This window comes from Protopterus annectens, chromosome 1.part1 (assembly GCF_019279795.1).
Source record: "Protopterus annectens isolate FY-2018-M chromosome 1.part1, PAN1.0, whole genome shotgun sequence".
Lineage (NCBI taxonomy): Eukaryota > Metazoa > Chordata > Ceratodontiformes > Protopteridae > Protopterus > Protopterus annectens.
The window spans coordinates 350,147,315-350,173,401 of record NC_056726.1 but is presented as its reverse complement, the minus strand read 5'-3'; the positions used below and the strand labels follow the sequence as shown (position 1 = coordinate 350,173,401).

The window sequence follows — 26,087 nt, the reverse complement described above, 5'->3', positions numbered from 1 at the left end:
AGATGATGCCCAGGCTAATAGAGAAGGAGAGGACAGAAGTAGAGAGGAAAGACATGTCCAAAGTCAAGAAAAGATGGGTAGAGTGGATGGTACAGGAGGGGAGAGAGTAAGGGGTGATATAGAAATGAGAAACACCCATTACTGATGGAGGGAGGGCATATTTACAGACGTATGTAAATATATGCAAATAAGTTTAAATTGAATTGAAAGAAGCAATTTATGTAATGCTGAAGTACATGATAATTGTTAAAAATGTACACTGCATGAAAGCAATGAGAAATATCGTTATGGTTTGTTTTCATTTCTAATGATATGTGCGTCTATGTTGCAATTGTAATTTAATAAAGAAGTTTAAAAGAAAAAGACATTACCTTCCAGCATCTAGTGGGATTTCCCAGTTTAAACCTCCAATATTGGTTTCCCAGGAGCGCAGCATTCTACCTCCTCCAGACACAGTGACTGCATCTACAAAAATAACCAAATTTAAGTGTTACTCAATCATTTACTTGGCAACTAAGTCGACTGACCTAGAGAAATTTTTTTTTTTTTAAATTACACCAATAATACAAAACTAAAAAAGTTATTCACACTGACATAATAATGCAACATTCATGAGTATCACAAGACAAAATACTTCCAATATTTAAGGTACAGCATTAGAGAATAGTGATTTCATACAAACAATTTAGAATCTGTAAAAACAGTTTCCAATATTTGATAAAATGTAGATACTGGCTCAGCAGCAGGAATCTCCTAGCTTATGGATGTTAAAGTGACTGAAGCAGGATTTTAATTAACTTAAGGTCTTAGTCAGGAGTGAAGGTAGAGGGGAATGGAAGTAGTTGGGTGCAGCACAGGCAGTGCAGCAGACTCAGCACATGCTGAAAGTGATGAAACAAAAACAGTGTCACAGGACAAAGCTCTTAACTGAATGGTAAGCACACACCCCATCCTCACTTATGGTCACAAGCGTTGGGAAGTGATGGAAAAGTGGAGGCTGGGGTTATAAGTGGGAAAAATATGATTCCTTCAAACAGCTGCTGAGTTAATGCTATATGACATGTGGTGAGAAGCTTAGTGACCCAGAAAGCCTCAGAGTACAGATGATGCTCTTGCAGGTTCAAGAAAGCCAAAATGAGAGAGAAATGATATCTTAAGGCTGCAACCCTAAGGACTCCCACTGGAGTTGTGCCAGGTATGGTTGACCAACTGGTAGGACACTCCAGGACACACCCAAACCACAATGCAGTGATTCTATTTCTCAGCTGAGCTGGGAATGCCAAGGAATCCCCTAGAATAAACTGGAACATGTTACTGGAGAAAGGGAAATTTGGTTTGGCCTACTCTTTGTTGTTACCATGACCATCACAGGGAAAGGTTTAAATTAAGTAACTTCAGAGCATGAATTCTAGTATTTCTTCATGACACATGATACTTCTGTAAGTTTCAGCCTGGGTTAAGCCTACTACATACCGTCACAGGACACCCATCTGTTTACTGAATACACTACTACATAAACTGTAATTCAGGAAAGAAAGAAAAAAATGAAGCTTTAAAAGTTCTGCCAGCTCTAACACTCTTTCCCTTAAAACAAATTGACAAGGGCATACTCCCTTACAAATGATATGGAGGCCATTTACGGACGGGTAGTTACTAATTGACTGAAACTCATCACTTCTCAAATTACAGCCAAGGTAGTTCATGCTTCTTTTTTTAAACATCTTTATTGAATTATCACTTGTGATATAGGCAAATTTACATTTATACAAAAGTAATCAGACTGTACTAACAAATTAAAGGGCCCATAACCATACTAGAAGAATGCAGAGTCCTGGCAATCACTGACACACAGGTTAAAACAGCCCCATGCAAAGCCAAAAACACAGCTTCAATGGGACCGGACAGTGTCCCAGGCGGTGTCTTACGCGAACTACAAAATGAACTGACCCCTCACCTAAACACACTGTTCAAACTCAGTCTCTCTACAGGCTACGTACCCATATACATATAGTGACGCACAGCAACAGTTATCCTGCTCCACAAAGGTGGAGCCACAACAGACCCCGGGAACTATCGCCCTATAAGCCTGACTAGGCTGGTCTGCAAGGCTATGGAGTGCATCATCATGGAACTCATTAACAGAGACATTGGGAACCTCCAAACTTTGGATCCTACCCAGTTTGGCTTTGTTAAGGGCAGATCATGCCTCCTAAACCTGGTGGACTTCTTTGAGACAATTACCAAGGCTTTAGACGAAGGAAAGGAGATCCACATAGCCTACATAGACCTCGCAAAGGCTTTCGACACCATTCCCTCATTCTGGTATTATAGACAAGCTCACCAGCCTGAACATAAACCCCTACGTCACGAGATGGGTTGCCAATTGGCTCGTGGATAAAACTCACATGGTGAGAGTTGCAGGCTCTAGGTCCGACTCTAAACCGGTTACAAGTGGCTTCCCCCAGGGCTCAGTCCTGGGACCCCCCTCCTGTTCGGTATATACTTCTCAGAGGTACAGGCAAGCACAGGAGGACTATGGCTGACCAAGTTCACAGATGACTGCAAACTGGGGGCCATAAGTGACTCTCCAGCTGATACAGACATCCTCCAGAAGGGTCTCACTGAGACGGATACCTGGTGTCAAAATTATGGCCTCAAGCTAAATGCCAAAAAGTGCAGTCATCCGCTCTGGAAAAAACGAAGTACCTGTGAACTACCACATACGTGATTAGTCCCCTAAATACAGAAAATGTAATAAGGGATCTGGGGACCTGAGTAGATAATAATCTCTCCTTTGATAATCATATTGCCAAAGTGGTTAGAAAATCCTTCTATGTGGCCCACCTAATCACAAAAGGGTTTGCATCTAGAACAAAAGAGGTTATTGTGCCCCTCTACTCACTCATCAGAGCCATCATAGAGTACAACGCCCCATTTGGGATGTACCTTACAAGACACCTGCAACAACTGGAAAAAACACAGAAGTACCTCACCAAGAGGATTACTGGCCTCAAACAGATGCCCTATGCAGCCTGACTGAAGAAACTCCAGCTGTACTCTGTTACATACCGCTTACTCAGAGGTGATCTCTGCCTGACATACAAGGCCACGTCCCAACCCAGAATTGATGGGACATGCTCAACCTAAACAAAAAACAAATCCCAGAGAGCCACACGATCTAAGGATCTAAACCTCACCACAACGATAAATAGGACATGCTGGAGGGATAGATTCCTGTCCCAGAGACTCCCCATGCTTTGGAACAGGATTCCAATCTACATTAGGCAGAGCCCCTCACTAACACTCTTGAAGAGAAACCTTGACGAGTGGATGGGAAATAGAAAATTTACCCCAGGGATTACTGCAGTGGCTCTTCTGGACAGAGGCACAGGGAACTAATGGCTCTGCTGGACAGAGACACAGGAACTAATCTAAGGGAGGGCGGCGAAAGCCAACACATTCTGGCTAGGCTTACAGATGCCCTCGGGCAGATAACCCAGTACTTGCCTATGAACATAAACATTATACTTCATATATATTGCAACATATCATATAACCTAACCTACATTGTACACATTAAAAAAGGGGGAGGAACTGAATAAACGAGAATCGCCTTTATTAAGCCATCACTTAGGACATAAGCAGTCATACAGTTATATAAATGAAAACAAACCGCACCAACACAATCCTAGTTGCAAGCACTTTACATCACAAACCATACTGACAAACTCCCAGTTGCAAACATTATACAGCACTTACAATCTACCCAATCATTTTCATCAAACATTAGGTAGCTTGTTTAAGTCCTGCTTTCTTTTAAATCTCATTCCTCCCCCGGTATGTACTGTTCCCACAATTCCCATTTTTTCCTATGTAGTTTGCTCCTACCCTTTTCTAAAGATCTCAATTCCAGTTGTTTTACCTGTGTTACTATATTCACTACTTGTAATATAGTTGGTTTAGATTCTGATTTACATTTTCTAGTAATCGCTTTTTTTGGCAGCCACCATAATTAGATACAGCAAGGCCTTACCACGTATAGGCAATTCCGATTGTGTATCACATCTCAAAAAAATATATATCTCCCTTGCCACACCAATCCGCCCACCCAGCATCTCCAACAGGGAATCCTTAAAGTCCACCAACCCACTGCACTCCCAGAAAATACATTCCCAAGTACCTTTTTCTTCGTCATCACAGCTCCAATATTTGCTGTCTACCTGAGGAAAAATTCTCTGCAGTCTACTTGGAGTATAAAAATATCTATGTAACATTTTCAAGCAAAAATCCTAAATCTTCTAGATTTTGTTGTATACTTGGAAGACAGACATGTATCCTCCCATTGTTTCTTTGTGAATTGCTTATCCAATCTCTCTCTTCCCAATCCTTTCTAACCTCCTCTAATTGATTCTTATAGTTATCATGCAATATTTATAGACTGTAATGATTACTCATTTTTAATGTCACCTTCTGTTCTACATTCTACTAAAAACTCTACCAGTACTGATCTTTTGTTTATGACACCCCTATTCCAAGGTATTTCATGTTAATGTGAGAGATTCATCTGCTTTACCACTCCCACCTTTAATCTTTGATGTTGGCAAATAACTTGAGGTTGTGACTAAGGTGCCTGATGTAGTATAAATGTATTTTATTTATTGCATTTGTTGACCAGTAAAGTCCAATGGGCCAAAAAGTGTCCATTTTCAGTGGAGGCCCAGGGAGAAAAGCTCCACAGAAATATGAATACATCCAATTAGTCAAAGCACAATAACGATACAATGCGATAAAAGACAAGATAACAAAAATATCAGATCAACTGCTAAAGCACAACAGCATACAATACATTCAATGTGATAACAACACAAGACAGCAAAATATATCAGATTCAACTGCCAAAGTTTAGGTAACAAAGCAATATATACAATTTGACAGGAATACATACAAGTCGGACAGTATGTTGACATTTCTTTTAATCATCTGCTCCCCCTGGTCATTCTGCCCATTTATCCATGACAGGGGCAACAGTCAACCAGGAGGGGCCATCATGCAAACAGCCATCAGAGGTGGTTCATGAATTTCTTTCTTTATGTAGTCATAGCACACACACACACAGACACACACACACCATTAGACATGTAAAGGGCTGACCACAGAGGATGTTCCCTTACTTCCACAAGGGGCATTTCCTTCATGAAGCCCAGCACCCCCCCCCCCCAAAAAAAAAAGCACAAGAGATTTTTCTCCCTGTTTTCAAACAGGAAAATTGTGCCTATCCCACATGCCCCCAAGTAGACAAAACCTTTTCCATCTCATCAGGTAAGAAAATGGGGCCATGCCCCTTGGCTTCACTGATGCTTGACCCCAAAAGAACTAGGGTTGCTAATCAAACCTCAGCCACTTGGGTCACCAATCAGGGGTACGTCTGCCTGTGCCACAGCATGAGACATTGACAACTAGATGACATTTAGGAAAAAGGTGTTAATTGTGGATAAATCATCCTGTTCAGAATATTTCTAGGATCAGACACCATATCCTCAAGTGAATCTCTCAACAGTTGTTTATATTCTGGTCTCATCCTGCCTAGACTAGGATGCCCTTTACCTGGGACTTCCTGATAGAAAGACTGCTACCGAAAAATGGTGTGGCCAGGCTACTTAATGGCATTTTTTAGGAACACATATTATGCCTCTCTTGCACAGCTTGAACTTGCTTTCAATCTATTAGCATATTATTTTTAAAATAGTGGTGCTAGCTTATTTGTCCATAAGCAACCTGGATCCTGATTACTTGAGGACAACATAAGAACTGATACACTGGATGATACTGGAATTAACTGGAAACAACTGAAATAAATGTATTTATCTGTTAATTACCCAAACTTGTACTCAACAGGTGTGAGTCTCTCCTTTATGGGCCAAATCTTTTGGTAATTTTCAGAAAGAATTCTGCACATGTTGTAGTTCAGTTAAGAATGCTTTATTAGATGTTAACAATATCAGAATACTGTCTCCAATAACAGTGCTGATAAATAATAACAGTCTGTAGAAATTCTGGAATACTGAATAACAACAGTAACAGAGTTGATAAATATAACAGTGCTGATAAATATATCCAAAGTTTCTGCACGTATATTCCGATTAATGCTGGACATTTGACCCGAGTTCTGTACTCAGGCTCAAGTGTCTGTACTGCATAGACCTTTTGCATATCAGTCCAAAAACTAACTCAACTGACCATGTCTGAAGTACTTCCCAATAATATCAAAACCCTGTAACGTTTTACACACCTGTTTAGCCCTGGTTTCCAACCCTTGTTTTGCATGTGCCTCAGAGTTTAACCGTCTATTCTTTATGTAGCATTCCACTGCAAGTACACAGACCTTTCCCTTGAGAAAGGAACATTCTGCAGCTTTCCCTTGAGAACTGTTAGTTCTGCATCTCTCATGATTAGCTAGCAAGGCTATCTCTGCCCTTCTACTAAACTGCCTTTCCCTGAAACTGCATGCATAAAGGACAACACAAACTACTAGAAGATGCCAGTGGTTTCCCGGGTATGTCTGGAAACATCTAGTTATCACTTTTTTGTTTACTGAATGCTGCAACTGTATAATCTACTACCCTGGTGACTGGGGGAAGTGTTCTACTTCGGACTTCCTTCACAAACATCTTTTCCAGCTGGCATATGGTGACCACTTCATGGACTGGTCTCAGGATTTCTTTTAATAGCCTCATCTCAACTGTGTTTCTCAGAAAAGCCTTTGCTATTTAATCACTGTTATAGTCACATTTTTGTATTTTTTTTATAGTTCATTGTTTTACTGAATGTTTTTATTTGGTATATATGATGTTTTTTGTATCCAAGTATTTTGCATCATATTCATTTTCTAACTTCAGTTTATTTTTCCAGACAGTATTACGAAAAACAGCCTCTGGGAATTTCTCAAAACATAACCAGTAGCAGGTGAAATTCTGTTTACAAATGCCATGACAGCTAGGTGCTGCAAGTCAGGTATCATAATGAAACTCTTTCAAACAACAGCAAAAGTGATGCAATAACAGGGAAAATAAAATCACAAGAAGCAAAATAAGAAAAAAAGGGGACGTATGTTACCGGATTATATACAGACACAGCACTTACATCTCATGGCAACAAAAATAAATATATTAATTACCAGAGGAACACTAGGATTTGTCAGGTTACAATCAATAAATGTCATTATTTTGCTGCAAATGTTAAGTACTATCTTCAAGGTCTGGAGGCTCGAAGAAAGAAAAGTTTCATTATTTTAACTTTTTTCTTAACATTGATCTCAAACCATAGAATATTTAGAGAAAGGGGAATGAAGGCACAGCCAAAATGTTGGGGGCGCAAGGTAGCGAAGACATCTTGCAAAATTGTATTGATAAATTACTTTTCTATAATGCAAACACAAAAACACAAACAGAGACATGACATAACACCTTTTATTAGCCCAGTGTAGGTTTTCTAATTACTGGAGCTTTTATGTAGACAAGAATCATTTGTCTGGAGTCAGGAGATGAAGGGCTCTTGCTGGCTCAAAAGATCAAGAAATTACGTAACCTGTGTTTATCCAATAAAAAAGTGTATTAGATCCTGTCTGTATTTCAGTGCTTTTGTGTTTTCTGCACTGTGTTGCTTTATAACAGTGTGTGTTTTTTAATGCTTTAACTGCACCCCCCTTAGTCTCATTTTTAAAAGACTGTTTTATTGGAGACCTGCAGCCAGTTATGAAATGAAGAGGAGGAGAGAGGACAGCATCAAAAGACCGTAAAAATGAATATGCAACAATCCTGCAACCACAACGTTCCAACCTACAGGATTTTGAAACCCAGCACTTTTTTTCTCCTGAATTCATACCCCACAGTAAGTGTTCCTCTAGCTGTAGTATTAATGCCTCTCTATGAATATACTTCTTTTGCCAAAGTGCTGATGTTGCTACATGCATCATAATAATTCACATCAATTCAAATACCTGAAAATACATTTGTTATTATGTCACATTAGCAAAACAGGCTGCTAATTCCAGGTAAACTGTAGAACACTAAGATGTTGGAACTCACCTTGACCAAGGGTTAAAAGTGCATCAATTCTTCCTTCAGGGCCAGTTCTATCCACATGTCGCCAGACTTCAAATAAAAAAAAAGTATTATTAAAAAACAGATGTAGATGCTAATACAGAAACTACTATCAAATCATTGGTTTACATAAGTATACATTTGAAGTACACATTCAATAGTTAAACAAATGTTTAAATATCTTGAAAACTGCTGGTCAAAGTATACCATGTGATCACAGTAAATCCTGCAAGAACATCTCAGAGCACAGGTATTTGTAATAAATAAACAACTGCAACTCCTTTTACATTTTCAAATTGTGCATTTGTTCACTGTATAATCATAAAAAAATAAGGCATGCAGAGATAAGGATTACTAAGCGAATTACACTTTTTATGTAGTGAAGTCAACAATCAGTACCTTGTGAAACTAACTTGTCATGGCTTATTAAAAGAAATCTACTGGCAGCTCAGTAGCTTAGTGGTTAAGATTTCTGCCTCAGTGGTCTTCAGTTCAGTCTTCTTGACCACTAATCACCGTGTGTGAAGTTTGTATATTGTAACCGTGGTTAGATAAGTTTTCTCCCAGTATTTCAATTTCCACCTATGCATCTCAGAAAAATGATGTTGCTTTGACTGGCAACTAAGTAAAAACACATCCATTCAGGGTATTGATAAGTTTGGTGAAAAATATATGATAGTATATAAAAAAGCAAAATGTTTAAAAACTTGCTTGGAAAGGAAAAATGGTGATGTAAACAACTGGCAGAGCATGGGCACTAAAAATGTGGTTAATTGTTCATCGTGTCACTGTGTGAACATCAGTGACAAATTTATTATAAATCAAAAAGTTTCTAACATTAAAGGAAATTTTTCTTGCAATACTGCAAACGTATATTTGGCACAGTGCAACCCATGTTCTGCATTTTATGTTGGAAAGACCAGCAGACAGTTTAAAAGAAGAGTATAGGAACGCCTTTTAGATATTAAAAATAAAAAAAAAATGATTGATGCTCTTTATTGATGAACATCTTGATAAAGCTGAATTAAAATTGCAGTTGTTGTTAAATACCTGTAATTGTCCAGCTTTAAATGATTCCTGTTCTATTAGTTCGCTATTAAAGTTAAAATTTTATGGTATAAGTTAGTTTTACACAATTACATGTGAACGGAAATGTGATTTAATACAATTATACAAGTATTTTAATTGGTTATATATTATTGTATTTTAGACATTACTATTGGCCGTTTTTATACATGTGACATGAGTTAAAGGGTATTTAAGGGAGTGTTTTTTTTACAATACAATGTTCTGATGAAGTTCTTTTGAACGAAAGAGATTAACAATAAAGTTAGTTGGTTTTCCTTTGAAGACTGTCCGTCTGCTTTGACTGTGTTCTTCGTTCATCAATTCACATACTTGTTAACTCATCAAAATCTGCTGACAGTCAGTTAATGAGGTGTTACATTCCGGAGTACTGGCAAGCTGGAGAACAATTGCTTAGACATAAGAGCAAAGTAGAAAATTAAATGAGTGAGAGGTTGGTGGATCGAGTCAAACTGTGCATGAGACACCACACTTCCTGGAAAAGGGGGTAAAAATTAATCCCAAGGAAAAAATGTGAGAAAAACACCATTTGCCTTTCTTGCTCAGTCTGTCATTTCTCACATTTAATGTGCTTAATCACAGCACTGAATACTGCAATGTTAGTACCGCATTTAAGTTACAGTGGAAAAAGGACACTGCATGGTCTGCTTTTCAAATGCTATAGGACTGAACAGTACAAGGTAGCAGCCCACACAACTAGAGCTCCTGACATGAAATCAGGACAGAGCAGCATTCTAGGCCTTAATGAGTTACCAAAATAAAACACAAGAACTAGCAGGCTTCACAGCATGGAGAGATGGAGCACTGACTATGACCAAAACAATCCAAGCTCAATTAGGAAGTCTGGCTGTGGATGAGCTGGGAGGTGAGGGAAAAGAGTTATGAAACTCAGACAGCTCACCATTCACTGAGGAGAGGGAAGGGGAATGTCTTAAGAGGCATACATCCCAGCACTGAATCCCTGTTGGAGACCACAGATCTAATAGGGAGCATCTGCTTATAACGGGTCAGGGCTACCGAAGGACTACAATCCCCATGTGAATTGACTGACACTACATGCTTTACCCAATGCACACATCTCCTGTGTGCTTACAGAAGCATACACAACGGATATCAAGTCTTACAACAAACTCCCTGTGAACAACCTAGATGCTGCTGCTCTGTTATGTCCAAAACTCCCTTCTGCCTTTTACTACAAGGGAATTAGCACCCTCCCCAGCCATTACACAGGATGGCTGACGGCCTAAGTTTGGGGTTGGGGGGGTAGTCAGTCAAGACTTAAATCTGGAGATGGAAACGAGGGATCTACAGAAACTAAAGATACAAAGGAGACCAGTACCAGAACAGACACTAGACAGTCCATTCGGTTGCCTACATAATCAGCTGTTGAGTCTACTAAAAAAGCTTTGCTTTTCTCCTTTCCATCTTTCATAACAATAACTATCTGTCATAAATATTCTTGAATTTTTAATGTTTTTACCATACCTTCTCCACAAAGACTGTTTCACTCAACCACTACCCTATCAATTAAAGCTACCCACCTTCTTTCCTTAGATTATGCCCCTTTGATTTTAGGCATCAATATTTTTAAAGATGGCATCCACTTAACTCTGTAGACTCCCTCACATACTCAAAAAATGTCTATCCTGGCCCATCTTTTCCCTTCCTAATAAATATTACTGTCTTTAAGCGCTTCTGGTCCATATACATTTTTTCACAGACCATATATCATTACATTTCCTTTAACCTGAAATACCTTCACCCTACTAGTGTCCTTAGAACTGCAGACAGTAATCCACATGTTTGTGGAATCCTAACAAATGTCTGTATAAAGAAAAAATAATAAAATGTTTGTTTTTGGTTTATGATGGCAATTCCTTCTTGTTATTCATCCCAGAATTCTATCAGGTCTTTCTCACTACTTTCTTGTACTGCTTCCTTACTTTCAGGTCATCTAATATGGTTGCCCCAAGCACCTTTTCTAATTTGTTGCTGGTACTACTTCCTCTCCAGCTGTGTACTCCCTTCCATTTTTTTTGCTTCCAATGTTACAATGTATTTTGAAGGCTAAGGACCTCAGATGATCACTATAGACATTGCTCCAGTCAGCCGTATGGTGTACCATATCACCAAACCACATTCTTTTTAAAACTTACAAGATTTTGTTCCTACCTGATTTTTAAGGGCAGTTTATTCAATCAACTCCCCCCTATGAAGTGAAAAAAATTTGCTCCTAGTTTTGAATTTACTACTACCTAGTTTAACCAAATTAGAGTGAATTCCTACTTCTCCACAAACAAAATGAATCTCCAAAGTACTATGTACCCCACTTTTAAAACATTTATATACCCATATCAAAACATCTCTATACCACATTCCAAGATAAAATTACTTTGTATTCTGGCACTGAATTTAAACCTTCACATGTTAAGCCATTCCTTCAGCCTTATCAAATGTCATCTAATCCTTTCTATATTATTGTGATGGAGCACATTTTTTGCATCATCAGCAGCAAAGAAATAAATCCTCCAGACCTCTTGCATTATCATGTATGAAGGCAACAAAATGACCAGGCCAAACATTACCTATTGTTTAAATCAAGCATTCAAGTTACACAAGATTATTAAAACAGAATAATGTATAAGGTGTGTTAGAGCTACAGTGATCCCAGATCACGGCCTACAGGGCAGTCTCTGACCCTGACCTGATGGATATGCTGCACATCCACAAGTCAAATAGCACAAGAATCACTCACTCTAGGGATCGTAACCTAGCCTGTGACATTAACAAAACATGCTGGAGAGACAGATATATTTGTTGGTTCTCTGGAATAAACTTCCAATGTATGTTTATGTGAAGCAGAGCTGCTCGCTGATCCTATTCAAGCACAACCTGGACAAATGGATGGGAGACTACAAATTCACCCTGGGGGTGGCATCCATGTCCCTCTTGGACAGGGGTAGTTGGTGTTTATCATAGACTCGCTCTGCAAATTACGTCCATCTCACCATGGACAAGTGAAGCAACTCAGGATTAACACGGCTATGCTTGTACTAGGCTGCTAGCCTAGTAACCTTCTATGAACCTATTTAGCCATCTAACAATCACTGTGTCTTACACAACTGCATGGTCTAACAAAAATAAAAATAAACTAACACAAGAATGTCTCCTCTAACCAACATTTTTTATTTATTTATTTTATTTTGTATTTGTTATGCACAGTAAAGCACCAATCCACATGGACCCTTTTCCGTCTCAGCACAAGAGCACTATCTGGTTCAGTGACCTGTTTAGAGTCACACAGTAGGCAAATGGAGGCAAGAGGATCAAATCATGCACTACAGGGAGCAGTTTATAATCAATTTAAAGCCTTAATCCTCTGCGTTATGTGCCAGAATACTGTTTTGGAGTTGCAAGTCACTGTAGCCACTTCAACAATTTCACATTAGTAATGCTAATGAAGCAGCACTTTCAAACTCCAGTGAGATTTTATCCAGAATAACATGCAAAGACTAAGGGAAGGCCTGCCAGTCAAAAATTACAATTTCTACATGTAATTCGTTCACAAACATCTCTGCAATAGACAATGGGGCTAAGAGGCTGACAGACCTACACTTCTGCAAAACTAATGCCCTCAAGTCCTGACAGGACTGAAGGAGTTGCAATGCTTGCAAAAGCTTTCACAGTAACTTTTTTATCCATCTTTTTAGGGTGTTAGGGCCACCTAATTGTACTAATTTGAGATGATTTTCTCTCAGATTTGGGAGCAACAGCCCCCTCATCCAAAACTAGGAGACTTTGTGCTCCAAGAATGCACCAAAGGTAGACATTCTTTGTAAAAGGATTTTCTTATTAAAGAAAATGCAGTTTACAGTTTAACACACAATTAATGTAAAGGGTCAAGGCAATCAGGAAGTTTATGTTAAAGGTCAAAAGAGAAATGACACCTTTTATGGCTGGCAGAGTCCACTGAAGGATTTTTCATAAGCACAACTACAGGTGAATTTTCCCAGGGACAACAGTACCCTCAAGAAAGACCTCGAAGTTGCTCATCTAATCAGATAATCACAATGCAAAAGCAAGTGAGAAAGTAAAATCTGAAGAGAGGTATTTATCAGGTAGGATGGTATTAAACAAATGCTCATATCTCTGGAACCATAGGGGTTATGAAAGAAGTATAAATGTCAAACTCTTCAGCTATTTTTATAGTGGTAGTATTCTTTAAGTTCTAGGTCTTAAACCAAATTTTATAAGCCACGGTAAAGTACAGTTGTGTACACTTACCATAAATGTAGATGTTAAAAGAGTGTATTCACTGTTGCAGTCATTACATTTGGGTAATCTGCTGGCAGGTTGCCCTCAGTTGGCCTGAATAACAAAGTCTTGGGTCCTGCATCGGTTGCTGTCTTCTCTTCCATGACGTCAGGTCGTCTGGGGTATAAAACATGCAGCAGACGCCATTTTAATCAGTTTTTCTTGCCCCAGATGTCAGGTACCCCCCAAATGGGGAGCAAAAATATATATATATTTATAAATATGCATGTAATTTAGAACGCAAAAATTTTACCTCCAACTAAAAGCAAATACATCAAAAAGGCTTTTGAGCATAGTGAAGGAATGAAGAGGTATAATAAAAGAGAAAAAAAGGGGGCTGGCGGTTGCATAACCCGGACTGCAACAGTGAATACACTCTAACATCTACATTTACGGTAAGTGTACACAACTGTACTATGTTATTCGTGTTTCACTGTTGCAGTCATTACATTTGGGTAGAATCCCAAAGCTATGGATGGGAGGATGGAATTACATAGCATTAGGAGCAGATATAAGGCCCTGCAGGACAGCAGTGGCAAAGCCTGCCCTGGATTTAGAAAAGAGAGGTAAATAGTAATGCTTTGTGAACGTATGAACTGAGCTCCAAGTAGCAGCTTCTAGAATGTCTCTGGTAGGAACCCCTCTAAGAAAAGATGCAGAAGTAGATGCAGTCCTGGTGGAATGGGATCTGATCCCCTTGGGGACAGGTTTACCATGGTGCATGTAGCAGAAACAAATACAATGGCTTATCCATTTTGAAATAGTCTGCTTTGAAATAGCCTTCCCCTCTGACCCTGCAGCAAATGCCACCAGTAGTTGCTCAGACTTTCTTAGAGATTTTGTCCTGTTTAAGTAGAATCTTAGTTGTCTGTGTACATCCAATGAATGCAGAATCCACTCCCCCTTGTTCTGCAGAGTTGGGAAAAAAGTTGGCAGATGAATGGTCTGGTTAAGAGCCACACTGGATACCACCTTAGCTATAAAAGATGGACTGGTCCTGAGGGCCACCCTGTCCAGATAAAAGATAATGAAAGGCTCCACTGCCATGAGAGCTTGTAGTTCTGAAATCCTTCTAGCTGAAGTGACTGCTAAAAGAAAGGCTGTCTTCCAAGAAAGAAATTTTATGTCTGCAGTAGCAGCTGTTTCAAAAGGAGGTAGGGTAAGTTTTGCCGGCATAAAATTGAGGTCACATGCAGGAGTTGGTGCTCTCCTGGGAGGTCTCAAAATTTTGGCCCCTCTGAGGTACTGCTTTAGCAGGGGATGAGAAAAGAGAGGAGGCTCTGTGTTGTAATGAGCCGAGATGGCAGAGGCATGGATTTTTATAGAAGAAAAAGATAGGCCCTTGTGAAGCATCTCGGTTAAATATTGCAGAATCTGAGGAATATTGGGTATTGCTGTGTTTATTCCTTGTACTTGGTTCCAGGCACAGAATCTCTTCCATTTATCGGCATAAAATTTTTCTAGTACTAGGCCTTCTAGCCTCCAAAATTACATCCATCACAGGTTTACCGAGAGATGTGAGTGGTGAAATTAGTTGATTAGCCATGCTGCAAGATTCAGAGTTTGGAGCCGAGTGTGCAGAATTTGATAGTTCTGCTGAGACAATAGATGAGGTGTCTGAGGCAAGTACCACGGAGGAAGGTGTGACATATTCCTTAGAAGCAGGTACCAGTGTAGGCGAGGCCAGTCTGGAGCAATCAGAATCATTTTTGGTTGTTCCTGTCTGACTTTTAGTAAAACCTTGGAGAGCAGAGGCAGAGGGGGAAAGGCATAGACTGATAAGTTTTTCTTCTTCTAGGTCTTTCTTGTTGATCTTTCCTTAATTCCCAATTTCTACAGCTAACTCTGCTTTATATTAACTTTTTTTCTGTAAAATTAAAACTTCTATATTTAAATCTAAATCTTCTTAAGTACTTCGACTCAGAAAAAAATTGTTCCGATATTATGCTAGCTTTAGCCCGATTTGTTAGCACTATAATCAAGTTCTCTAAACGAAATTCAGATTAGCTCGTTAATGCCTTCCTTCACTGATGAGCCTGCCTTTCTTATTATTCTTTTATTTACTTTCCAAGTACTGTTAAACATACAGTCATTATAATGGCTACCACTTATATTTTCTGACATGCTCGTGTCCCAAAGATTTGGACTACTTCCCTCTGGCAGTGGATCATCCACTAATATTAATGAATTTTATAGGCCAACACTAATATTTATATTCCCTTTTCTTGCCATATTTCAGCTAAACCCCTCATCTATTTTCTTCTGCTTCATTTTTACGATCCCCTCTCCTTTCTTCTTTTTGACATCTTTTCTTCTTTCTTCCTTGCCTGAGGTAAAGTGCTGCTGCATTCTCATCACATACTGACTCCGCCCTGGTGAATTATTTATATTAGGACATACCAGGATGTGCAGTAACAAGTACAGCTCCCAAGTACAACATGGGCTGACCTTATAATGTCAGACTTCTTTTTTTTCCCCGATAAATAAATGTTTGTGTTAATAAAGTTGTTCTTAAGAAAATAAGATTTAAAAAAAAGCGTAACATTCATCCAGGTGTTTATGCTCCCCATACCCTCCCAAACAGACTGCAGGATACTTAAAACTGTGTAAAGCAGGGACTGAAGGGAGCAGCAGCCCCTTTGCTGTATTTAATGCCCATGTATGCAGTCTTTCACAGACATTAAGTCAGTAATCCCCATTAGAGTTTAATTTTTTTATTCTTTAACTTTTTAAATTTATTAATGTTAAAAAAGTAAAAAAAAATAGAAGAATAAAAAAAAAAAAATCATCCACACACAAACTGACAACCCCCGGTGGGATGTCAATCAAGTTGGCACACCTGCATGACATACGATGGTTTGTCCTTAAGTAAACAATCTCCATGTGGTCTTACTCTTTAATAAGTTATTCTCCCTTTTTTGCATACTTTCTGAAACAGTGATACTCATTTTTCTTGCTGTACGTTATAGAACTTTTACTCCATATTTTCATCTCCATTTTGCTAACTAAATTTGCCTATGGTTTTTCTAAGTATCTCTCTTTCTGTACTGTTTTGTTTTCATTTTTTCTCTTCCTTCACATTTCTTAACGCATTTCCCTGATTCTGCCCTTCTTTTTGTACCCCAGCAGATACCTTCCAACTTTCACTCATATCCCTTCTTGTCAGAAGAGTCTGACAATTTTCTGTCTCATTGAAGTTTCCCCTACAGGATTACCTGAACTGTAATGGAAATAAGTTACAATCTTATGACTAAAAATTAGGATGCAGCTTTATCAACAGATATTCAATCAGACTGCCCAGTTACCACTAGACTCGTTAACTAACAACTATCTGTCCAGCCATGTTGAAATAACATATTAAACAGCTTACTACTGCTTTGTAATGCACTTCAGTTGTACTGATTACAATGTTATTTTCATATCCCTGTTACCATTCTTGTATATTCTTTTTATTTTTGAAACTTTTTGCCATTTTCCTTGTTGTGTCATGCTTATCCATACTTCTCAACTGTCACTGACTTTCAGGGATGTCCTGGATTTTGACTCAAATTTTAGCTCTGTTCCTCTGAATCCCTCCTAAAATTGGTGACTTTTGGAGAAAGCTGGTGAATTACACTTAATAAATGATGACAATAGAGTTATAGATTTATTTTACTTCAGAAAATGTATATTAATTCACATTCTCCCTACTCTGTCAGTCTGAAGTTAACAGTATTAATATTTTAAAGGTGCTCCTGATTGTCCTTTAATGTTTCTGGATTATCCCTAATTCTGTTAAGATTTGTCCCTGACTGGTTGAGGGCTATGCTTATCACTGATGTGAACTACTTAGGGCAAAGCACTTAAAACATGAACCTGAATTTGACTTGGGCTGAAAATGCTCTTTTAATGTTTTTAAAGATATGGTCACATGATTTATCTCAAGGTTTTGAAGCTAAACCAAGTTTAAATCTGTAGGAGTATGTACTCATTACAATGAGTAATGATATTATATACTCCAGTGAAGGAGTATCATTTGCCACAACAAAAAGTAGTATCTACATTTCCCCTGCACTACTTACACTAGCAGTTGAAACACAAGTCTCTACCTTAACCAGCACTACCGTCCATTGGGGGGAGGGGGCAGTAAGTGGGTAAAACATCTTAACTGATGCATGATTTGCTGATGATTGAGTACTTTGCCTATAAAGCCTACATTAGCATATGACACAGGTGATTCAAATGCTGAAAGAATTCCAGGAATTTTCAAGCCTTAAGGTCATTTTGGAAAAACAGTCTTATTCCCTCTCAATTCAGTTTGGACCCCACTAGCAGGCAATAAACAAAGTTTAGGAATTTGTTGCACTTCATCCTACACTTACTCAGTATATAAAAATATAAAATACTTTTACTGATATTCCCACTATCAACCTAAGCTACTTAAATCACAAGCTCACTGGCTCCAATGCATTCTTGGTCCCTAACAAAATTTGACCCTCACTGCCAAAAATATAGACAGTTCATTTGTGTACTGCACAAATTTTTATTTCATACTAGATGCATACCTTCACTAGCCAACCATCCACTTACATCTAACCTACAGAAAATGTTACTTAGCTATAACTGGGATAACAAGCATTCTAAATTGCCCAGAAAAAAAGTAATGTCCAACACACAGTTTAGGGGACTCAATGTCTAGACCTACAAAGATACACTATGGTTGCAGATATGAACCACTGTGCATGCCGGATCACTCCTGAAGTAAACTTTATCTACATGTACAATGGGAAAACCTGACATGAATAGCACAAGGAAGATATGGGATCCTTCAGGACTCCAAGAGCAGTTAATCAAGTTGTTCCAGAATGCTTGGTTAATTAAATCCAACTATTCTGTTTGGGAAAGGATTTGGGCCAGCACTAGTATTTTGGAAGACGGGGAAACATTTTTTGGGAAGACTGTTTAGCCAAACTAAGATGTCAGCCACTAGCCAAAGTGGAAAAAGGTCGACTCCTGTTGGCCTCATGCAGGGAACACAATTACAGGAGTACTTCAAAATGGTGTCAATATCTACAACCGGTTAGCAACAGTCATAAAATAATTTAGCAAGACTGAGATTTAGTGAACATTGTGAGATGGTGTCCCAGAATGCAATCTTTAAAGTTACATCTTTTGTCCACCCTGTACAGAGCACTAAATACTTACAGTAGCAATAAGTTCCACAAGGACCGCCTAGTGTGGGAATCCTGAGTAGATTCAAAGACTAAGGCTAGGGAGTGGTGGACTGTTTCGACAATGACAAGACAGATGATCCGCTAGCCATGTGATGCACCCTAATTCAAGAAGCTCTATAGATGGCATTACCCAGCAATGCATAGAAAACTGAGCAGTAGGTGTAAGGGTGCAGCAGAGGAAACATATGACACATGACTTACACTTATTATGCTCATGTCCTGGAATAACCCCCAGTATGGAGCAAGGCCTATAACTCTTCCTGCTCTACTCTCAGGAAACCCATTTCTCTTATGACAATGCTAAAGTTTTGGCTGTTGGGAGTACTGCCAGAGTCCTAATCTGACCTGCCAAAAGGAGAAACAGATTCTCCATATGATAACTATACTAACAAACAGTCTCATCACAGATTTTCTCTGTCTTCATTACTAACTCAGAAGAAACATGGAGACCATGATCACTTTACTACTAAAACAAATTGAATGTTACTTAAGCACACATGAAGCACTAAATGATCTGCTGCACACAAACAGTGAACCCCTTTTAAAAGTTACCTGCAGTGCTCAATAAACCACGCTTTTTCTAAAGATATTTTATTTTGCTAAGAAAGTACATGGTCTGTGGACGACTACACCTGGCTGAGGAGTGAAGAACAAATCTATTAATTGAAGGAAAAGTGCACTGGATAAGGAGGTTGTGAAGAGACAGGCATATATGTAATGAATAGCTGCAATAATCAAGTGGCCCAGGTAGACCGGGTTATCAATTTAAGTAACTAAATTTGTATATGTTTCTAAGTATATAAACAAAGACTAATCTGCTCATTTACCAAGTCTAAAAGCTAGTGCCAAGTTTTTTGACACATTAGTCCCATAAATGTTTCATTTTGATGCCCATTTAACTGATGTAATCAATATTCCCCCACAGAAAAAAAAAATTCAACCATACAAATTTTTTTCAAAAGGGATGGAAATAGTTACCAAGTTACAGATTACTGCATTAAAGCCTGTATCTGGACTGAAGATACAAAAGCTAATACAAATATGAACGGCTGACTTCCTGAATGGCAAATCATATTTACAGGTCTACAGAATAAAAGGCAATGGACAAAGCTCCCAAGTTTACTTACACAGCTCTCCAGTTCTGGCATTCAGAGCTGCAATCACATTCTTTTCAGTGGTCACTACCAGTCGCCGGGATAACTGTGTTGCTGTGTCAAAGGCCACGTTTTGCAGTTTTCCCACATACTGTTGCCTCCTAAAGTTATGAAATGGAAAAAAAAGTCAGCAGCCTTGTATACCATAGCACACATTAAAGAGCAATTACTGTCAAAGCCTATAATTACAAACATTTAACACAGCAACTTAAGTACATCATGTTGTTATACAACAGGAAATCCAAAGGAGTAGAAACTAAAACTGTAAAGATGGTACGCCTAAAACAAGGAAAATTTGAAGCTACATTTTTGCTTCAGTTTCTTGTGTGTCTAAGTCATTTACAGTGATAAAATTAAGTTGCAGCTCAGCTGACAAACTTTAGAAAGCAAAATACACATTTTTCAATTAAGGCACTAGGAACAGAGTGAATATTATGAGAACAAAAAGCATCCAAGGAATCCTTGGGGCCCTCTCCGATTGACTTTTTGTATATCCACAGAATCAACAGCATCAGAATTCTGAAATCTAAGGATTCAAACTTTCTTACAATGTAAATAAACCATATCTCAGAGTACTCCCACTCTCTGAAACAGACTTCCCATCCATTTCTCACCTATATCAACCATAGCCCTTCCCTAATCCTAGGTGGAAAATTGATAAACTGTGCAGATTCTAAAATGTATTTGGGCACAACAGATTATAGGTATATTTACAAAATCTTATGCAAGACAGTTTGGCTCCACAAAGGGGATGATATATTGTCCTAGTAACATCCGGGTGACCTCATATACTGAAATCAAATTAGATTATATTGAAAAAGAGCTACACAAATTGGATTCCAATAAAGCAGAGGGAAGAGACGGAACTTGTAAGAATGACCTGAGAACACTTTGTATGAACTTACAATACCAATGTACCTGTTATTTACTTTTTTATATAAATATGGGGAGATTCTTTCATGATTGGAGACATGCACTTGTAAAACGGTCTTCAAGGGAAGTAGGATAAACCAAGAGTCATATAGACCTGTAAGTTTACTTTTATGTTGTAGAAAAATAATGGAGAAGGTTACATTTGATAAATTGTTGTCAGAATGGCAAGGGTGGGACTTGAAACCATACATCAGCATACAATCCTCTCCTCCTATCACCCAACACTACAACCTGTGACAGATGCATTTATCTAGCCAAACTGGAGGTAAAGCGCTCTCCAACCAAGACTGAACTTGACATTCAAGAGGAGAAGATAAACACTTGCACCACATCACCCTTATCACATAGTCTCACTAAATCTATGCCACCAAAATCCACACAGAAACATTCACGGAAGCTCTCGATAATAATCTGCCCAAGCAACAGAGACCTCCAAAGCAGAAACGCAAGCAACTTCCACCCCCCACAACACAACCCAAATGACACAGTCCACAGACTCAGTGTGCCACTCAACCACAGCCAATAAGGTAAACAACATATCCAACACACTAGTCACAGGGGACTCTATAGTCAGGCACACTGATGTCCCACTCACCAGGCTAAACAAGGAGAAGGTTACTGTCAGCTGAGTGTCGGGTGCCAGGATCCGCCACATAACCCACGGACTCAGGTCACTCGACAACAAGTACAAATATGACTCTGTCATTGTCCATGTTGGTGTGAATGACCCGAGACATACCTCCCTGGACTACATGAAAAGAGACATGGAAGAGCTCTCCAATCTTGTAGCCCAGGCAGGTATGACCCTAGCTCTAAGTAGCATTCTGCCATTGCCCAGAATTATACCGCAGTACAAGGACAAAATGATTGACTTCAACAATTGGCTACGCTTCTGGTGTCAATCTGAAGGGATCCAACATCTGTCTGCTTGGGAAGACATGGTCGACTGACCACGATGCTTTGCCAGAGATGGCCTGCATCTGTCGCCCCTGGGATTCCAGATACTAACTAAGGCTCTTGCCGCCCCTATAGTGCCCTTTTTAGGCAAGGTTCAAATGACAACTTCACTACTGTAACAGGAACAGGCAAGCAAAAACTGAGGGTAATGCTACTCAATGCTAGAAGTCTAAATCTCAAAATGCACTCAATTGAGGCACTCCTTAAAATGGAGAACATAGATATCTGTGCAGTGACGGACCTGGTTCATGGCTTTAAAGAGCGCCCCTGGACTACCAGGCTATAACTCATTCCACACTTTTCGGCCATGTAACCTGGACTGGAACACAAAAGGTGGAGGTGTGTCCATATTCATTATGGATATCCACACCTCCAGGCTAGTTGCTCAGCATAATGCTTCCGAGGTTATCCAAGTGCAACTAACTCTGGGCAAAACTGCAATCCAAATTGTAGCTTGCTACAGATCCCCCACCATGCCCCAGGATTCCCACTCCTCTTTTCTTGATGTACTGGAAAATATTAGGGTTCAACCAAACACCCTAATAATGGGCGATTTCAACTACCCCACCATTAACTGGGAAAACTACTAGTGTACCAACTCCTTCACACAACACTTTCTGGAATTCATAAACTCCAATGCCCTGGATCAACTTATCCACACACCCACCATGGGCAACAATACCCTAGACCTAGTCATTACCAACATGCGTGACCAGTGTTCCACACTTGAAGTCAACTCCTCATTAGTCCGATCCGACCATAAGCTAATCACCCTAGATATCAACATCCTGCCCCCACCCCCCATTAAGGAAACCACAGTAAACAAAATTCTCCAAAGCCAACTTCATGCTTCTTAAGACAGAAGTGGTGAACTTCATGACACCCATGCAGATGGACAATACAGTTACAACTGCTGAATCCTACACAAATGCGCTCTATAAGCACTTACACGAGTGCATGGATCGTGCTATCCCAAACAGAACCAAGACGCTATCCTCCAAAAAATGGAAGCCAATCTGGTGGTCCCCCGCCATAAACAAACTGTTGCAAAAGAGAGTAAAACTAGCCACTCACAACAAGTGAACATGTAATTTTTGAATATATGACATATAAACTAATTTAACGTGTATTAATGACTACACCAGATAGACTGTTTCAAATTTTAAGATTTTATTGTAAAACGAGTTGATTTGAGCTTCTTCCTGATAGGCTAGAACTGAAGGAATTAACTATTTAAGTTGAACAATAACCGGAGAAGGTTGTCTGAAGAAGTTCGGGTATAACCCAAATGAAAAGCGCTTAACATACTGGATTCTAGTTTTTGCAAGGCTACCTTATACATTGGAATCGGGACAGTGTGCTTTTAACTTGTTTAGGATATTACATCTACACTTGCCTGTGACTTTGTTTTGGGTACTGGTGTACCCATTTATTGAAATTTCAGTAACCTTTCTTAACATTAAACCGTGTGGATTTTCATCCGGTTTCGGAGCTTTAGTGTTTTAAAATTTTTATAAACAAACTGTACAAAAGAAGGAAGAAATTGTTGCAAAAAAGAGTAAAATCCCATGAGTGGAGGAGCTCCCTGGTCAGCCTCAGTAAGAAGCTGAGATCCCTTAAAAGATTCTCCAAAGCTAGCTACGAAAACAAAGTCACCACTGATTCTAAAGACAACCACAAAGCATTCTATAGCTATGTCAAGAATCTCAATGGCAACACCCAGATCTGCTCCGAGTTTCAGCATAACAGCACGAAAATTACAGAACCAACTGATATTGCCAACATCCTGGTAGATAGGTTCAGTGCTAACTTCACCCCCAAACCTCTAAAGGGCCCATATCTATATAGGAAGAATGCAGAGTCACTGTAATCACAACTACGCAGGTAAAAGCTGCACTCTCTAAAGCCAAAAACACAGCATCCATGGGACCGGACAACATCCCAGGCTGCATTTTACACGAACTTCAGAATGAACTGGCTCCCCACCTAAGCACCATGTTCAATCATAGCCTCACATCAGGCTTTGTGCCCACTGAATGGCATACAGCAACAGTTATCCCACTCCACAAAGGGGGGAGCCACCACTGATCCCGGGAACTATCGACCTATTAGCCCGACGAGCCTGGAAGGCCATGGAACGTATCATCATGGAACTCATAAACAAAGACATTGGTAACCTCCAAACTCTGGCTCCCACCCAGTTCGGGTTTGTGAACGGCAGATCATGCCTCCTGAACCTGATCGACTTCTTTGAGGCAGTCACCAAAGCCGCAGATGAGGGTAAAGTGGTTCACACAGCCTATCTTGACCTCGCCAAGGCTTTCGACACCATCCAAAATTCTGGAACTATAGCTAAACTCACTAAACTAGGTATAAATCCCTTACGTCACAAGATGGGTTGCCAACTGGCTCACTGACAGAACCCACACTGTAAAAGTTGCACACTCCAAATTTGACCTCAAACCGGTAACAAGTGGAGTACCACAGGGTTCAGTCCTGGGACTTCTCCTGTTTAGTAACTACTTCTCTGAAGTGCAGGCCGTTACAGAAGGCCTCTGGCTAAAGAAGTTTGCAGATGACTGCAAACTAGGAGCCATAGTAGAGTTCCCAAATTATGTGGAAATCCTACAGAAGGGTATCGCTGAGACAGATGCCTGGTGTCAGAGCCATGGCCTCAAGCTCAATGCCAAAAAGTGCATTGTCATCTCCTTTGGTAAAAACTCTGTACCCGTGAACTACTACATAGACAGCAGTCTACTTAACACCGAATGTGTGATAAGAGACCTTGGGACCCAGGTGGACAGTTGTCTGTCCTTTGAACATCACACTGCCACAGTAGTCAGGAAACCCTTCTATGTGGCACACCTCATCATAAAACGGTTCTCATCCAGGAAAAAAAAAAAAAAAAGAGAGGTCATTGTTCCCCTCTACACGACACTCATTAGACCCATTATAGAGTACAATGCCCCTTTTGGAATGTACCTCACAAGACATCTGCAGCAGCTGGAAAGGCCACAGAAGTACCTCACAAATATGACTACTGGCCTCAAACAGATGCCCTATACTGACCGTCTCAAAAAACTCCAGCTTTACTCCGCAGCATATCGCCTACTCCGAGGTGATCTCTACCTAACATACAAAGCTATGTCAAACCCAGAGCTGCTGCACATGCTACACCTAAAGAAATCCCAATCCCTCCGTGCTACACGCTTTAGGGACCTAAACCTTGTCACCACAATAAACAGGACATGCTGGAGGGATAGATTCCTGTCCCAGAGACTTCCCATACTCTGGAACAGGCTACCCATCTATGTCAAGCAAAGTTCTTCATTAGCACTCTTCAAGAAAAATCTTGATGAGTGGATGGGAAATAGGAAATACACCCCGGGGATCACTTCTGTGTCTCTGCTTGAAAGTAGCTCAGGAAAATAACTTTCTTGGGTGGCGTAAGCCAGGGAACCTTGTTGGCTAGGCTTACGTAGGCCCCCGGGCCAATAGCCTAGTACCTACCTATGAACCTATATGTTGAACACAAATCTATTACCACCTATAACATGATGTTCATAGGTTCATAGGTTTATACTAGGCTATCTGCCCTAAGGCATTTATAAGCCTAGCCCAAATTATTGTGGCTTACGCCACCCCTTATATGAAAAAATACTGTGCCCATTAGTTTGTTGTGCCTCTGTCCAGCAGTGACACAGAGATGATTCCCATGGTAAACCTACGATCTCCCATCCACAGGTCTAGATTTCTCTTGAAAAGAGTCAGCGAGGTGCTCTGCCTCACATGGACCGGGATTTTATTCCACAGCATAGGGAGTCTCTGAGTGATAAATCTATCCCTCCAGCACGCCCTATTTATATCCGTGCTAAGGTTTAAGTCGCTTGCTCTAGTGGTTTTGATGGATTTGGATTTTTTGAGGTGGAGCATGTCCATTAATTCCGGGTTGGACATGGCCTTGTATGTCAGGCACGTCACCTCTGAGCAGACGGTATGCGACTGAATAGAGCTGGAGTTTCTTCAATCTGGCAGCATATGACAGATTTTGGAGTCCCTTTATCCTTTTGGTGAGGAACTTTTGGGGTCTCTCCAATTACTGCAGATGTCGGGTGAGATACATCCCGAATGGGGCATTGTACTTGATCATTGGTCTGATAAGTGAAGAGTACAGGGGAACAATGACCTCACTAGATCTGGATGTGAATCCCTTCATGATCAGGTGGGCAATGTAGAAGGTCTTTCTAACCACTTTAGCAATGTGAGTGTCAAAAGAAAGGCCACTGTCAACCTGGGTCCCCAGGTCCCTGATAACCTCTTCTGTGCTTAGT

The 26,087-nt window shown here is 39.8% G+C and overlaps 1 protein-coding gene across 1 annotated transcript in view; it reads right to left on the bottom strand.

Moving 5' to 3' along the window:
- The window catches only part of EMC1 (ER membrane protein complex subunit 1), a 1,424,536-nt gene that overhangs the window by 1,324,062 nt on the left and 74,387 nt on the right, over nucleotides 1–26,087 (bottom strand). The window contains exons 2-3 of the mRNA XM_044087063.1: nucleotides 19,840–19,967; nucleotides 8,085–8,150 (exon numbers count right to left, since the gene is read on the bottom strand). Of these exons, the coding sequence (XP_043942998.1) occupies nucleotides 8,085–8,150; nucleotides 19,840–19,967 (194 nt within the window). The remainder of the gene's footprint in view (nucleotides 1–8,084; nucleotides 8,151–19,839; nucleotides 19,968–26,087) is intronic.